Raw genomic sequence first — 15785 nt, 5'->3', positions numbered from 1 at the left:
GGAGGAAAGAGGAAAGAAGCTGGAGTTTTCAGGCGCTTTCTGCTCCTCCCCCCCCCCCAGTAATGGGCTGCTGCCCCCACAGGGGGAGGACGCAGTGGGGGTAGTAAGTTTATGCACCATATATTGAATACGTAATAGGGTTTTTTTAATTGGCCTTTCTTCTCTAGTACCTTAGTACTGATCCTTAATTACTTTTAAAATAAAAAATAGTTAAATAGTATGTTTTTAACCATAAAGGCTTTAATCATTGTAAATCATTACCTGGAACTGAACTTTTATAGCAATTAAAGCAAATTGAGCTGCTTGCCCGATCTGTTATCATACTGAACCTTGTGGGTTCACTACAAAACCTTAAAATGTTCCTGTGCTCCTCAGCAAATGATGCTGTCTATCATTTGTCCTTTTTGTGGCTATTCAAATAATATGACTTAATCAACTGAAATAATTAAATAGTATATTTTTACCCATAACAGCTTTAATCATTATCTGGAACTGAAAAAGAAAATTGAGCTACTTGCCTAATCTGTTATCATACCGAACCTTGTGGGTTCAGTACAAAACCTTAAAATATTCCTGTGCTCCTCAACAAATAACGCTGTCTATCATTTGTCCTTTTTGTGGCTATTCAAATAATGTGACTTAATCAACTAAAAAAGAGTTCAAGCACCAATTTGAAAACTTATCTTGGTTGGTAAGCCACTCCCACCCAGTCACATGACCTTTAAGCCACCTGGTCACATGATTGCCAAACCATCCCCGCCAGCAAGCCACTCCTGCCTGTTCACATGACCATCAATCTACACCCACACAATAAGCCACACCCATAGTGTGGTAGTAAATTTTTTTGCAGCCCTTCACTGCCCCCCCCCCTCACACAGCCCTTCACTGTCCCCACCCCTCACGCAGTTCTTCTCTCAAGCTGCCTGGGGAGGAGAGAAAAAAGTGAGAAGGCGGCTGTGTGGCAAGAAAAGGAGAGGGGCCAGAATCTCGCTTTATGTGATTTAAAAGAAACCCACCTGGGATTCTCCGCCGGCCTTGCTGTCCGCTCTACAAAGGGCACAGGAAATACAAGAGGGTGTTGATTGTATTTCACTAAAGGGCACATAAGAGTAATAGTCTGGTTGACCTGGATAAATTCTAGCCCAGGAGTCTTCGACCTTGGCTATTTTAAGCCTGGAGGACTTCAACTCACAAAACTCACAAAGCAAAGCTGGCTGGGGGAATTCTGGGAGCTGAATTCCTCCAGGAGACCCCTGAGCTAGCCAGTATTACCCTTGAAAATATCCCTTTTCTTTCTTTCTTTTTTTCTTTCTTTCTTTTTCTTTCTTTTCTGAATTCTTTCTTTCTCTCTTTCTTTCTCTTTCATTCATTCTTTCTCTCTCTCTCTCTCCCCTTCCCCCTTCCCTCCATGAATTTTTCCAATCTGCTATCCTAAACGCAGCAAGATGCAGGTAGGCTGCCCACCTAGGGTTCCGAATTTAAAAGTCCCTGGTGGTTATCTGGTCTAGACAATGAGGCAGACTAGGTTTGACCTAAGAGAAAAGACCTAAAATGTCTTTTTGATGACAGAGTCTGCTGCGCATGCTATGAAGTGCCAGATCCGTGCAGGTCTAAAGTAAAGAGTTGTTTGCTGAAACGGGATGTCTCTAGAAAACAATCAAATACATTTCCAAATACATATCTGAAGATTTGCCCATGACATGAGAGAATTCAAGAGCCACAAGCTAGAGGGTGTCAAAAAGTTGGGTGACATTTTCCAAAGACCATAAGCCATTTACCAGTATTTGAGTGGAATGGGGGCCCTGCAAACATTACTGAATTAAAATGGCCAACATGCCATCAACTAGCTGGGGCAGGGGGGAGTTGAAGCTGAAGTTCAGCAATTTCTGTTGGGCCAGTGACTTTACAGCACATGTATACCTGCTCAATAGGCTGCAGCATAAGCCCAAATTTACTTGTAGGACATTCTCTAAAATTGGCAATGAAAAGGATTTCGTTAAACTGGCAGCCTTTTTATCAGTTTGCATCAGAAAATGAGATGCAAAGCAAATCCCTTTTATCAAGTGTTCTCTGCTAAGCTCATCCTCTAGCCTAAATTGCATGCAACTATGATTTTATGGCTTATAGGAGGAGGAGCTTAGATGCCTGAGCTTGTGCTTTTCTGCCCTTCCCATTCTTTTTTTTCTCTTTCTCTCTTTCATCTTGTACTTTTTAGATCCTGTGAGCAGGAACCGTTTGGTTTAGGTTTTCTTTTCTCCCCCTAACTTGTAAACTTTTCAGCAGGCCTTATACACTGATGAATGGGGTATAGAGGACTTACATATATAGAGGAATTAAAAATTCAATAGAATTAATAAAAGTATATTACAAAGAATCTCCATAATTTATTTCCTTACCACTTAGATCCATTTTTACAATTGCTTTAATTGCCAAAAGCAGGAACAAACAAGCCTTTGCCTACTGGCTGAAAGACAAGAAAAGAGGAAATTCCAGTGCCTGAATCAGACATCAAGATCTTTCCTCGTGCTCCCATCAAACAGTCCACTAAGAAGCTGTTTTCCCCCTACCTTTGTAATAGGTAGATACTATTAAATACATTGTGCGTTACTTTGAGTCTCTCATTTACTAGCAATAGCCTTGTTACATCAGGAAGTGTGAAAAATGGTTGTAAGTCACTTTTTGAGTGCCGTTGTAACTTTGAACAGTCACTAAATGAATTGTTGTAAGTCGAGGACTACCTGTATATCACCTGCATAGGTGTGTCCCCCTTTGGGATAATCTATTGTATGATCTACCTCAAAAAAAGTTCTCTGGTCTGCAAGATATATTTGCTATGCTATAACAATCTAGACCTTCTTAGAGGAAAAAGCAATAAATAACACTATACAAATATGTAAAATTTAATATCCACTGGTATGCAGAAATAATTATAAATATTCAGTTAGGTGCCAATGCTGTCTTAGGGCATTTCTTCCACCGCTGAGTTAAAATGATATTCACCCATTTAGAGATGGCACTAAATGGTACTCACATATTTGCCATTTTTATCTCAACCCTATCATATCATGCCTCATTGCTTCTGGGTCTTTGTTCTGGTCTATGAACACGAAACCCATTATAGGTAAGATTATTTTCTTTTCTGGCTTCATTGGCATCCTCTTTACAGAGTCACCACCCAGCAGTTTAACTTCTACCAATCAGAACATTGCACAGGAATAGGGAAGATTTGCCTTCAAGTCTCTGTTGGCATGTCTCTAGGCTATTTTGTCTGTTCCTCTCTCAACTCATTTAAGCATCTCCTAAGAGAGAGTGGTGACATCCAGTCCCAATTGCAGTTGGATACCAGGACTATCTGTCTGAGTTATCTTTGCTGTGGTGTCTAATGTGTAGGACACCACAGCAAAGATAACTCAGATAGATAGTCCTGGTATCCAACTGCAATTGGGACAGGAAGTTCATTTATAAATCATAAGTCTCATTTTACTATTTACAGAAACCATGAGTCCAGTTACACAGACATTAGTCCAAATCACACAGTCTTAAATCTAAATCTATTCTCCCAAATGGGCATTTTTTGCTGGAGAAAAAAATTGCAAATTTATTTATTTATTTATTTATTTATTTATTTATATTAATAGGCCGTCCTTTTCCAAGTGGATTCAGATCATGGTCATGTGACTTCAGTATGCTGCAAGTCACAAATGTGAACCAGTTGCTAAGCACCTGAAATAGAGTCATGTGATTGGGGGATTGGCAATACATTATATGATGGCCAGGCTGCAAAGCTTACTTTCCAAGGCCATCATAACACTGAAACATCATTAAATCAGCGGTAAATCAAGGATAAGTACCTTCCTCATATCTGGTTGAGGAAAAAAAATATTGCAATTTAGAAATAACCAATGAAAGTTATATGTACAATTCACAGTAACAAAACAAAAACTAAACCCAATTGGTACGGTATGTATCTGTTTAAGTCAGAAATTGGTTTGATTATTTGGCTATTTTAAGAATCAATCATAATGTATAAACACAGCAAACTAGAGTTTATTAATAGCAGTGTATAGTGTTTTGTATGAACATAGTCATTGTATCCTCCAAAATCTATTTTGTCTGGTCCCAATTCTTATGCCATGGCTACATTTTTTTAAAGGGTTATAGACCTTTCATAGACTATAAACTAGATATTTAAAAAAAATTAATTTAATCACAAGCAGATAAATAATTTGAGCATATTTTGTATGGCATCTAATTGAATCCCAATCTACATTTCCAAGGCCAACAGAGAAATAGTAATTTAAAATGCAAGTTGTTGGGAGTAAACAGAAGAGTATAGATAACTGAATATAATTCAATTAGTAAGATTAAAATTGGCTAACATAAAGTTATCTTTCATGGAATACAAAATTATAAACTCTAAGTTTATACCCCACACTATCGTATTTCAAAAACAGAAAGTTAAATCCAACAAAATATTTTTATTCAGCTTTTAATAGAATGAATAATTAATGTTAGGCTGCCCCCCCCTTCCCAATCATTTGCCCCGTCCAGTGATTGAGTTTTACAGATGAGTGAAATATAGGTGGGAAAGGGGTCTAATATCCAAAGTTTAAGAGAAAGGTTAGCCAGGTATTTACATCAAATTAAAATGAAATGAATTAAAGTCTCTGAAGAAAATTACAAAATTGTTTTACTGTTTTGTTTTATTTTACTGAGGAAGAGAAAATGATACATTGTATGGGAAAGTATCCATAGGGAAGAATATATTGATTTAACACAGCTCTATTGCAAATTGCGCAAATTGAGAATTTAATCAGGAAATGGTAGAAAATAAGAACAGCCAGGCCTTCACTGTATTATTTTATGAAAGTATGAAATATCACCTCATGATGAGATGGGTGGCAAACAAATTTAATAAATAAATCAAAATCAATTTTAAAAAAAACAGGTACAATACAAGGGGTCATAGTATCTCTCTAGTAAGACTAATATATTTCTATAAACTGGATTGTTCAGCTTATATATTAAAGATGGAAAGGCATTATCACAGAGGTGTATAGATTTTTTATATCCACTTATCTACTTATATAAAATACAAATTCAAAAACCAAATTAGAAAAAAAAATCAATATTGAAAATGCAGTTTAGTAAAAGGATATACTGTATCCTAAATATATTAAAGCTCTTCACAGTGTGCTTTTGCAAAAGGAAATTTAAAAAATACTAGACAGATTTTTAAAATATACTAAGGTTTCAAGAAGCATATCTTTCTCGGTTATGAAGTACATATAGGTCTAATTTTGAACATGGAAAATCACCTTAACTTTAAATATGTGTTTAAACAATTAAATATTTAAATACATAAAGAAACTTCATTACAAAATATAAGTTCCCTGATATGTATAAAGAAACTCCTGTATTAAATATAAATTTCCCAAGTTTGTTTCAACAGCACCACACTGTGGCAATAGATATATTTGTAAATTAGGTTACTTTTGTTTCTGTTAAGATAATTACTAACTCATAAAACAGATTACAATTCCATTCCTTGAGAATCCAATTTCTATGGAGAAATAAAAGTGCATGTTGATATGCTTTTGTCTTCAAGGTTACAAGATAATGAAATGGAGCCACAAGTTTAGATTTAAAAATAGCAGAAATGTTTTTCCCCTGACTAAATAGTTTTTATGAACATCCCTGATATTGTATTACAAAAGAAAGGAAAACTAAACTTCCCGATTATTATATGCTGCAGTAGATATTAAATAAGAAAATACATGGCAATTTATAAGTTAAGTATTAAAATTTTAAATATTTTAAAAAAGAAGATCTGAACCTTTATTTAGGAAATTTGTCTTTCATAATGTCCCACAACAGACTTTAAGGGGTTTTTTTTCCACTTTGGATCATACATTGTAGAAGACCAGTGGCTTTTAGAAAACATACAAAGGGCTTTTGGTGACAAAATCAGATAAAACAAATTACAGTATGTGGGTAAAACAAATTAATCTGAGCCAATGGCATAACTTGGAACCCGGCTCTTACCTACTGAAAACCCAATGAAAGGATATAGGTTTTTAGGAACTTATCTTTGCTTCTTCTTTTTTTTTCAAGAAGAGGATATCCTTCCCTAAGGGACTCTGACAAAAATAATTCCATTATTCCATTGCAATATTGCTTAGTAGATTATTTAGCTACAATCTTTATATTGGCTTCCTAAAATAATTCAGTTAGTGAAAACATGGCTGAATTTGCATGACATATGGAGCCACAAGCCAAACAGCTATTTTTTACAATATGCTGTTGGGTAAAACACTAATTTAATGCTGGTTAATTTATGGTTTAGTATGTCACATGAACTTAGACAACTTAATTCAGTTAGCTATGTTTTATTTAAGTATGGATGAGTAATGTGCAAATATTCCAGCAATGAGAGAAAATATGAAATAGTATTTGAATTGTGCTTATTTAGGTAAGAAATGGGAAAGAGTGTATTGATGCTTTGTCTCCCATACTGTTACAAGGCAGATCTTAACAGTGATTGTAGCCCTGTTTGGTTGAGTTTGTCCCATTGAATTCCAACAACACTCCATAAGTCTCTTCTCTCATTTCAACTCTCTTAACTCTTCTGTGAACTACAAGGACTAATGGGATCTACAAGAGGGAAAGAAGTTGCAATAGGTGCAATCTGTCCAATGCTTCAACCACCCTCTTATTCCAAATGGCAACTGAAACTTCAGATGGATCGTGCGGCAGAACAGTAGGGATATCCCAGTCCATCAACTGCTAATGTGAACCAATCTCATGGGTCAACTCTCTTGAGATAAGAGGATTTTCAACCAAGAGAGTTTAGCTAGTTGTAAATAAAATAATACCATGATTGACTCTTTTAGGAATATTTTTTTCATTCTCTATATTGTGGTGGAAACAACAGAAATCTGGTTCTAATCAGGTCCAAACTTATTTATTCATTTTTGAACTTTACAGACAACAGAGGCAATAACTATATGCCTATTTACATTAATATCCTTAGGTTTGCCTCTTCAAATAAGTAAGAACTAATAAAGAATCAACATTTTAAAATTCCTGTCTGAATGCCTCAGAATACGCCCAATTCTTTCTTATCTTTGGAATTTGTATTGTCTCTATAGGGCTTCATATGAAGCTGTCACATTAGATTTTGGGGTAAATTGATAGTTCTTACACCATTTTGATTTCTGCTGGATGTTTTTCAACTTGTGTGAAAAAAAGGATCCTAGATTTTAAACAGCATAGCTTCTAAATTTAATACTAATTTCAACAAGTTTTGAGGGATAATAATGCAGAACTGAAACAAGGAATCTTTGATATCCTTCACAGTGTCCAGAATATTACTCCTTTCTAAATGAGGAATTATATCCACAAATTGTTCAATAAATATCTTGGCTATGTCAAGTTTTTCCTCTACATTATTTATATTTATTTATTGGTTTGTTTGTTGAACATGTATAGGACAGTAGTTTGCATAAACATAAGTAAAAAGTAATGATAAAAGAGGACAATGAGACAGGGACGGTGGGTACAATGGTGCGCTTATTATATATTTTAAAATTTTTGTCTGACTTATCATTTTCACTTTTTTGTATCGTCCTTTTTGGAATTTTATTTTTGTGTTGGTTTCTGGCAGAAAATTAAATCAAACACTCTTCCATGTACTGTACATGCTTTCTGTTTGTTCTTCTTAATTCTATCCAACCACAAGGGGGCAGTTGCAGCATAATTTTATATGACTGCTTAGTACCTTTTTCTCTTAGAGAAAAGAAAAAATGTTTCAGACAATTATATCTACTGGGAATACCACTAAGTAAAATGATTTGTATTCTGCATCACCTTCTAAATTAGAAAAATAGCTGAGCAGGTACACAGTAAAATCTTTGATGTTGTAGATCACTGGATAATGTTTGACTCCAGGCTTCCATTCTCTTAGATTAAAATACTGTATAGTATTCTTCCATAGTAGTGACAACTTCACTGTTGATCTCCAACCAATCAAGGAGACAATGGACAACAGCTTCAGTGATATAAGGATTATAGCTTTGCTGAATACAGCTGAGTATGTGACGAAGGTGGCACCCCTTTTCAGCATCTGCAAATAGAAAGCAAGCATAGGATTACAAATGGTGGGCTACTATCCTTTCTTTCTTAAAAGAATAGAATTCTTACATAGTATTCCTGGTGCAATTGCAGAACCAATAGTTCGTTTAGGAGGCTGGCATCTAAAGGTTTAGCACTTTGATTCCTTCCTTTGAATACTAATAGTAAGGAATATATGAGTATCTTAAGAACATCTCACTTTGATTCTTGTATTTGTTACTTTCAGACATGAAAGTCTGTTTTAAACAAAGAAGTGAATAATCAGGAATAATTGCATTCCACTTAGGATATTTTCTTTCTAATAAGAGGAAAAAATGGATGGCGATAGGGAGGGGGAAGCACATTGTTTGAGAAAAAAAATTCCAGATGGTTGGTGCTCATTGATACTATTGTCAGCTTTTAGGAGAGGCACATTGTAAGGTGGGTGTGAAATCTTTGCATCTTGGTGTAGGGGCTTTTGTAACTTTTGTTTGGGAAAAGAAGTACCAGTAAGCTGATATTCTTTGTGGCTTAGGATATCTATCAGGAATTCCAGTAGATATCCTAAGCCACAAGGCAGAGTGTTTTTTTTTTTGTATTTTTTTAAAGCAGCAAAAGTAACATTGCAAAAATGTGTTTGTTTCTTCAACAAATATAATAAATGTCATAGGATAAGCATTCCATTGTGACTGACAGAGGTATTGAGCAGTATCTATGATTCACTGATGTGGAAAGACAATATGCAAGGTCATTCTTATCCCATGTTGTTTTGATTCTTCCACCGGCCTAAAAGAAAATGCAATTCTTACATATTCCTGATTTTGTTCTTTAGTTCTTTCTTTTGTACCTTGATCTATTAAGACAATAAAGCTTTCTTAAATGAGCTCAAACTTTAACATTTTAGATTGCCAAATACATAATAAATAAATATTTTTCAGTATCGTGCTTTCCCATCTCCTTCAAAAATGCCTCACTTTCACTCCTAGAAATGCACAATAGATTTAGATCAATACAGAATGCAAAGAATCAACTGGAAAGAGAAAAAGAGACACTAAAAAGAAATGAGTATGTGCAACTGATCTCAGACGAATATTTTCATACAGAAACCAAGAAGTATCTAAAATTATAAGAAAATATGTAAAATAATTTCCAGCAGCAGTTTGCAGATAATTCCACTTTTTATATTGTGTAAATTATATCAATAAGAAATAATAAGAAATATATTTCTGTTTACAGTTAAGATAGTGAGCCTACTTACATTTTGGTCTCTTACAATCAGTTCGGATAAGTTCAATAGTTACTTTGTGCAATTCTGTATCCTGTTCAGTAACCTAAAATGTAAGGAAAATTACTAAATGAAAAACTAGATTTACAACTAGAGACTGCAACATTTTCATCTCAAAAGCATATAATAATGGGAAAGAAAAATCCTCATGCAGTGACCTTTCAGACCTCTCATTCAAAACCAACCCCTATTTAGACACTATAGCAAGTTTCAAACATTGTGCTAAACCATCATTTATGGAATAAATCATGATTTAGCAGAAATGTTAAAACAACAGATTCAAATTTAAATCATAATTTGCAAACTACAATCATGAGATTTGTATATCATCTATTATTACTAAAATGACCAGGATATCTGCGAGACCGCCTTCTGCAGCACAAATCCTACCGGCCGGTTAGATCCCACAGAGTTGGTCTTCTCTGGGTCCCGTCGACTAAATAATGTTGTCTGGCGGGACCCAGGGGAAGAGCCTTCTCTGTGGCGGCTCCGACCCTCTGGAATCAACTCCCCCCCAGAGATTAGGACTGCCCCCACCCTCCTTGCCTTTCCTAAACTCTTTAAAACCCACCTCTGTCGTTAGGCTTGGGGGAATTGAGACATCCCCCCCTTGCCTTTGTAATTTTGTGCATGATATGACTGTGTGTATGTATTTTATCTATTGGGGTTTTTTTTTTACTTTATAATGTAAAACTCTTATTTTAGTTTTTAATTATTAGATTTGTTACCATGTATTGTTTTTATCACTGTTGTGAGCCGACCCGAGTCTAGGGAGAGGGGCGGCATACAAATCTAATAAATATTAATAAATAATAAATAATGATTGTGACCTTAACTCTTAACTGGGCAAAACTATGTATTATAGGGTTTCCCACCACCTAAGTTATAGAAGACTATGACCCTGACCCATGACTCCCAAAGAAAGATAATTTGGAAAATCTGTGGTTGGTTCACCACTGTAGGGTTGCTGCTTCAGTATCACTGCTGCCCTGAACCAATCAACCACAGTCAGATGATTCTTATTTTCAACGTTCCCTGACAGCTTCCCACAAATTCATGGGAGTGCCAGTATCAACACCCATACAGCACTTCCTTGTTCCCTCCCCTACCTATTAATAGCTACATTGGCCTTATGGAAAGACAAGGGAAGGGAACAGAAAGAAAAAAGGGAGGGAAGGAGGGAGGAAAGAAGGAAGGAAGGAAGGAAGGAAGGAAGGAAGGAAGGAAGGAAAAGATTTCAAGGCTCACTGCTAGCTTCCCCCAAGAAAACTCAAATGGGCAAACTGACAGGCAGTTGAAACTCGTTCCCTCTCTCACTGATTTGTGCCTACTCATATCATTTTGTTTTTCTATTTAGATAAGGAAATATTTCTGAAACGCTGAGTCAAGCACACAGGTTTTCTATTGCTATGCTAAAACACGGCCAATATAAACTCAGCATATAACAATACTATTTAACTCCAAGATTTCTGCTTATTGTTCCTATATGCACTTAGCTACAATTTCTACTTGAAGGAGAAAATGATTTATTTCCTTCCACATTTTTAATGAATGTACCCAATCTGCACCTCCCAGTTACATGAGAAATTAAATCTGCTTGCATCCATTTAATCATTCTACTCATTTCAGATAATCTAAAACAGTATTTTCAAATTCTGCTATTCATTTGCCAGTAGCATTAACTTGCCACCAACATATTCCGTATAATAACTGAATGTAAATATAGCGGGATGTAAGGAAAACTATATTGATACTTACATAATACATATTTTGAGAAATCTTTGATTTTTGAAAAAGAACACCATCTTTTTGCAATAACTTTATTGCTTCAATGAATGACTTTCTAATCAATTTGGAGCAAGGACCAACTTTGGAACCTGTCTGGTGGGAAAAGAGTAAAAAGTAGATAACATAATTGCATAAGACGATACAGAAGCAAGTTATATGCTTGTTTAAGCTGTTTACTTCATTTGTTAGAAAAATAAAATAGCAGCAAAGTCTTTATCCTTAAGATTAAATAAGACTGCAGCTAGCAGTATTTCAGACATTAGAAAAGTTTGCTGCCTAAGCAATTTACCTAAAGAGATGCTGATGAATTATTAATATAAGAGAAACAGTAAGTGAATGAACTAAAAGGTTTACCAGATGAGAAAAAAGAGCTTCCTAATTATTCCTTTGGGATAACTGAAAACAATATAACTGAAGTCAGGCTGTAATTAAAATCATGATATAGACTGGCATAAGGCTCAGCTTGGACATCTCCTTTAACAGAGTTGTAAATCATGAAATACTTTCGAGTGATAGAAAAAGGACACAAGAAATGGCTAGCAGCTTAGGAAAAACAACAGAGAAACATCTTAGAAACCAGAGTTCTGTGGTTTTCTTAACTTCATATTCCCCTCTTTAAAAAGTAATGCAATATGGTTGAGCCAAGCCACACTCCTTTGTTTTCATTATTTTAATTCTCTGAAAGACACAGCACAGCATGGTAATGATATGGCAGTGGAGTGGCAGGATTAAAATGTTCTGTTCTGATTTGGTTTTGCTAAAAATAGAAGTTCAGAACAGCATACATATTCCTCTTTCGTTCATCACAATCATTCCATAAGATAATTTAGGACTAGCTCAAGGTCAGTTTCCTTATCTTCATGGTTGACGAGGCCTTTAAAATGTTATCTTCAGATTCTAAATCCAATACTCGTTCATAGAAACTGCTGTGTTTTTCCAAAACATTGAAAACGATGCCAGCATGGGTATGTGAAATATTGCAATACAGTGGTACCTCAAGATACGAACCCCTCGTCTTACGAACAACTAGTGATACAAACCCGGGGTTCAGAAAAATTTTGCCTCTTCTTACGAACTTTTTTCGAGTTACGAACCGGCGTTCGGAGACTGCTGGGAAGCCGCGCGGCTGTTTTAAAAGGTGACAGCCGGGCGGCGGGGCTTCCCAGAAGCCTCCCGAACGCCGGTTCGTAACTCGAACAAAGTTCGTAAGAAGAGGCAAAATTTTGCTGAACCCCGGGTTCGGTTCGGGAGGTTGCTGGGAAGCCCCCCAGGCCGGCTGCGACCTTTTAAAACAGCCGCGCCGCTTCCCAGCTGTCTCCCGAAGCCGAACCCGGAAGTTCAGCTTTAGCGTTCGGCTTCAGGAGACAGCTGGGAAGCGGCGCGGCTGTTTTAAAAGGTCGCAGCCGGCCTGGGGGGCTTGCCAGCACCCCCCCGAACCCCAAACCTGGGTTCGGGGGGGTGCTGGGAAGCCCCCCAGGCCGGCTGTCACCTTTTAAAACAGCCGCGCGGCTTCCCAGCAGTCGCCGAAAGCCGTTTTTTTTGCGGGGGTTTTTTTGGTTGCACGGATTAATTGACTTTACATTGTTTCCTATGGGAAACAATGTTTCGTCTTACGAACCTCTCGTCTTACGAACACCATCCTTGCACCAATTAAGTTCGTATCATGAGGTATTACTGTACATGGAAAAAAAGAATGGGGCATATGACTCTGAGATGGCCTGACATCAGTCTGATCTACCACAGATACACCCACTAAAACTCTTGCCTGCTGTACAATGTTACCCTGAGCTATCTAAAGTTTTAGCCACCAAAGGAGAGTGGCTGAAATAATAGGAAAGAAGTATCAGGAAGTAATTGGAGATGGAGAAAATATAGAAGATAGATTAGAAAACTCAAAAAGGAAAATATTAATTCTGCTGAATTCTGCATGCGTAATCAAAAGTAAAAACCTATCGTATATACTCTGTCCTAAATAGTATTTGATTCATTATTAGGAAGAATGAAATATTTCTATAATTCATATAAGCGTTCTTAACTCAAATGCATTAATCAAATATATAAACTGTACTACTGTCTACTGAACTTTATGTTACTTTGCCAAGTTGAATCATTTTGTATTGTCTACATTCAATACATTTTGCTCTTTCAAAACTTTGTGAGCCAAGATTTAGGCCATTAAACTCTGATGTTCTTTCTTATGCAAAGTGTTCATGAGGCCATGAAACTCCAAGGTATACATGACCCAGCCTAAATGGATACTGTATATTCCTTTTATACACATTTCATTATGATACACATACTAGTGCATATTAGCATTTTTTTTTAATGCATAACATTTTCTCGGGATAGCAATTTATTAACCCAGTGATATCACAATTCGTATTTCTCTTTAAAATAGCACAAATGTTGGTCAATAAACATACAGATAGTCCTTAACTTACAACCATTTGTTCAGCAGCCATCTAAAGCTGTGACGACATTTGAACAAATCATGCTTAAGGTTGATTCTCCGAGTTCCAGCCCAGGATCATGTAATTTTGATCTGGGTACTTGGCAACTGGTTCACACTTATGAGTAGTTGCAGTGACTCATGATCACATGATTGCCATTTGCAACCTTCCTTAACAACTTTTCCACTGTTGCTCGGGTAAGTCACCTGAACCTGCACAATCTCTTCCAGTTCCTCTGTGCCTGGGCTGCATCAACCACTCCCTACCCTGTACTGTCGCTCTTCTGCACTCTTCCCAATTTAACCCCATCACACACTCCCATGGACCCTCATGCTCCTCTCCCCCCCAGCCACAGCCACTTGCCTGCCTTCTGGCTTGACACTTACACATTTCTGTTGTCTTCCTCAGTGCCTTTGATTATGACTTTGGTGAAGCTGCCTCACCTAACAATCATGAAATTCAATTAATAACAGCAACCGGGACTGCAGGGATTTTGCAGTTTAGGGCTGCATCACTTAATGACAGAAATTCCAGTTGCAACTGCTATCATAAATTAATGGTTATTTGTACACTACATTTTTGATAGCCTGTACTATTAACATTGAAGTATTTGAAGACTGACTATTGGACTTGTTTGCAATATGCACAATTTCTGTTTCTTGTCCAAACACAAGAGTGCTCAGAGGTAGATCTGAAGTGAGAGATATGCAGTGCTAATACTTAAAATTCATCAGAGGAATAAAGAAAATCAATCAGTCAATTTCCTATCAGTAATCAAAGTATTTAAATATGTCAAATAAATATTAGTATCCTGCAGCCTTTCTAAACAATTTGAGGTAATATAGCTGTTCTCATAGTAAAGAAGTTTTCCTTAATCTATTCTAAATTTTGCTTTCTTGTAATTTAATCAACTTCCTCATCTATACTTCTAAAATGTATAGTTGTTTTATTAAATATTTGAAGATTACAATCAGACCAAAATTTTCATTCAATCAACTTTTCATGGGGATAAAGTAACATAGTTCACTCCCCTCACTCCTTTATTAGTATCTTCCTAATTCTGTGCAGTTTTTCTTTAAATAAAGTTAATTAAAAAGTCACAATATTCCAACCATATAGTAACAGGAGATTGAAAATTGACAAGAAATACATAATCAAATGTTGTTTCAGGATGACTAGTATGCTGCAATGCATTAGTGCATCAATAGCTTTGAATAAATTACCTGAATATAGATTGATAAACTTTGATAACAAATAATTGCTTATGAATGTTTTAAAGTTGGATGCTATTGGAATGTAAAGTAACCTTCAGAGGAAAACAATTCCTTCTTTCTGTTCCTTCTCATGGGATAGTTAGTAGATTGAGATTAGATCAGTGGTGAAATTCAATTTTTTTTTACTACCGGTTCTGTGGGCATGGTTTGGTGGCTGTAATGTGGCTTAGTGGGCATGAAGGATGCTGCAAAATCTCCATTCCCATCCCACTCTGAGGCCAGTCGGAGATGGTATTTGCCAGTTCTCTGAAGTACTCAAAATTTTCCCTAGTGATTCTCCAAACTGCTCAAAATTTCTGCTACCAGTTCTCCAGAACCTGTCAGAACCTGCTGGATTTAACCTTGGATTAGGCTATATGATTATGCAAGAGCTCTTGCTATTTCTGATAGAGCACAGGAAATAAATACTGTATATAACAATATATGGACTAATTCAGCTGTAATATGCAGTGTTTCTGTATATTGTGTTTAAAATTAAAAAGATAAATTAGTCAATATATTGGAACCTTAAAGAACTAAGAGAGAACAATAGAATTGTTGATTCTGGGGATGGAATATTGAAGGTGAAGACGACATTCTGTCTCCACAGGAACTGAGCTTGCAGTTTTAAACGAAAATGGAAGCACAAAGCTCAAGAAATTCAATATGCATCATGAAAGGTCAACAGGCCAACTCCTTTATACTCTTACTGTTTGACTGTGATGCTTTTAGAAGATAAATCTATAATTTGAGTTTTAAATGTGAATACTATATAGCTGGGAAACTCAGAGTCAACCAACAACATGCCTTAAAAGAAAATTTAAGACAACAAAAGAGTATGGATTTAGAAAGTGAAAGGAATGAAACAAGAAAAGCCAAGAATTAGGTATGCTTTGG

General features: G+C 36.1%; 1 protein-coding gene across 6 annotated transcripts in view; it reads right to left on the bottom strand.

Annotated features, from left to right (window-relative positions):
* Nucleotides 1–4685: 4685 nt before the first annotated feature.
* STN1 (STN1 subunit of CST complex) overlaps nt 4686–15785 on the bottom strand; it is a 33857-nt gene continuing 22757 nt past the window's right edge. For all 6 annotated transcript variants that reach the window (XM_070752812.1, XM_070752809.1, XM_070752807.1 and 3 more), the window contains 3 exons: nt 11156–11278; nt 9371–9443; nt 4686–8125 (listed from right to left, as the gene is read on the bottom strand). In XM_070752812.1, coding sequence (XP_070608913.1) covers nt 7968–8125; nt 9371–9443; nt 11156–11278 — 354 coding nt within the window. In that variant the 3' untranslated portion in view covers nt 4686–7967. The remainder of the gene's footprint in view (nt 8126–9370; nt 9444–11155; nt 11279–15785) is intronic.

This window comes from Erythrolamprus reginae, chromosome 5 (assembly GCF_031021105.1).
Source record: "Erythrolamprus reginae isolate rEryReg1 chromosome 5, rEryReg1.hap1, whole genome shotgun sequence".
NCBI lineage: Eukaryota > Metazoa > Chordata > Lepidosauria > Squamata > Dipsadidae > Erythrolamprus > Erythrolamprus reginae.
The sequence above is the reverse complement of the archived record's forward strand: the minus strand, read 5'-3'. Positions and strand labels throughout refer to the sequence as shown.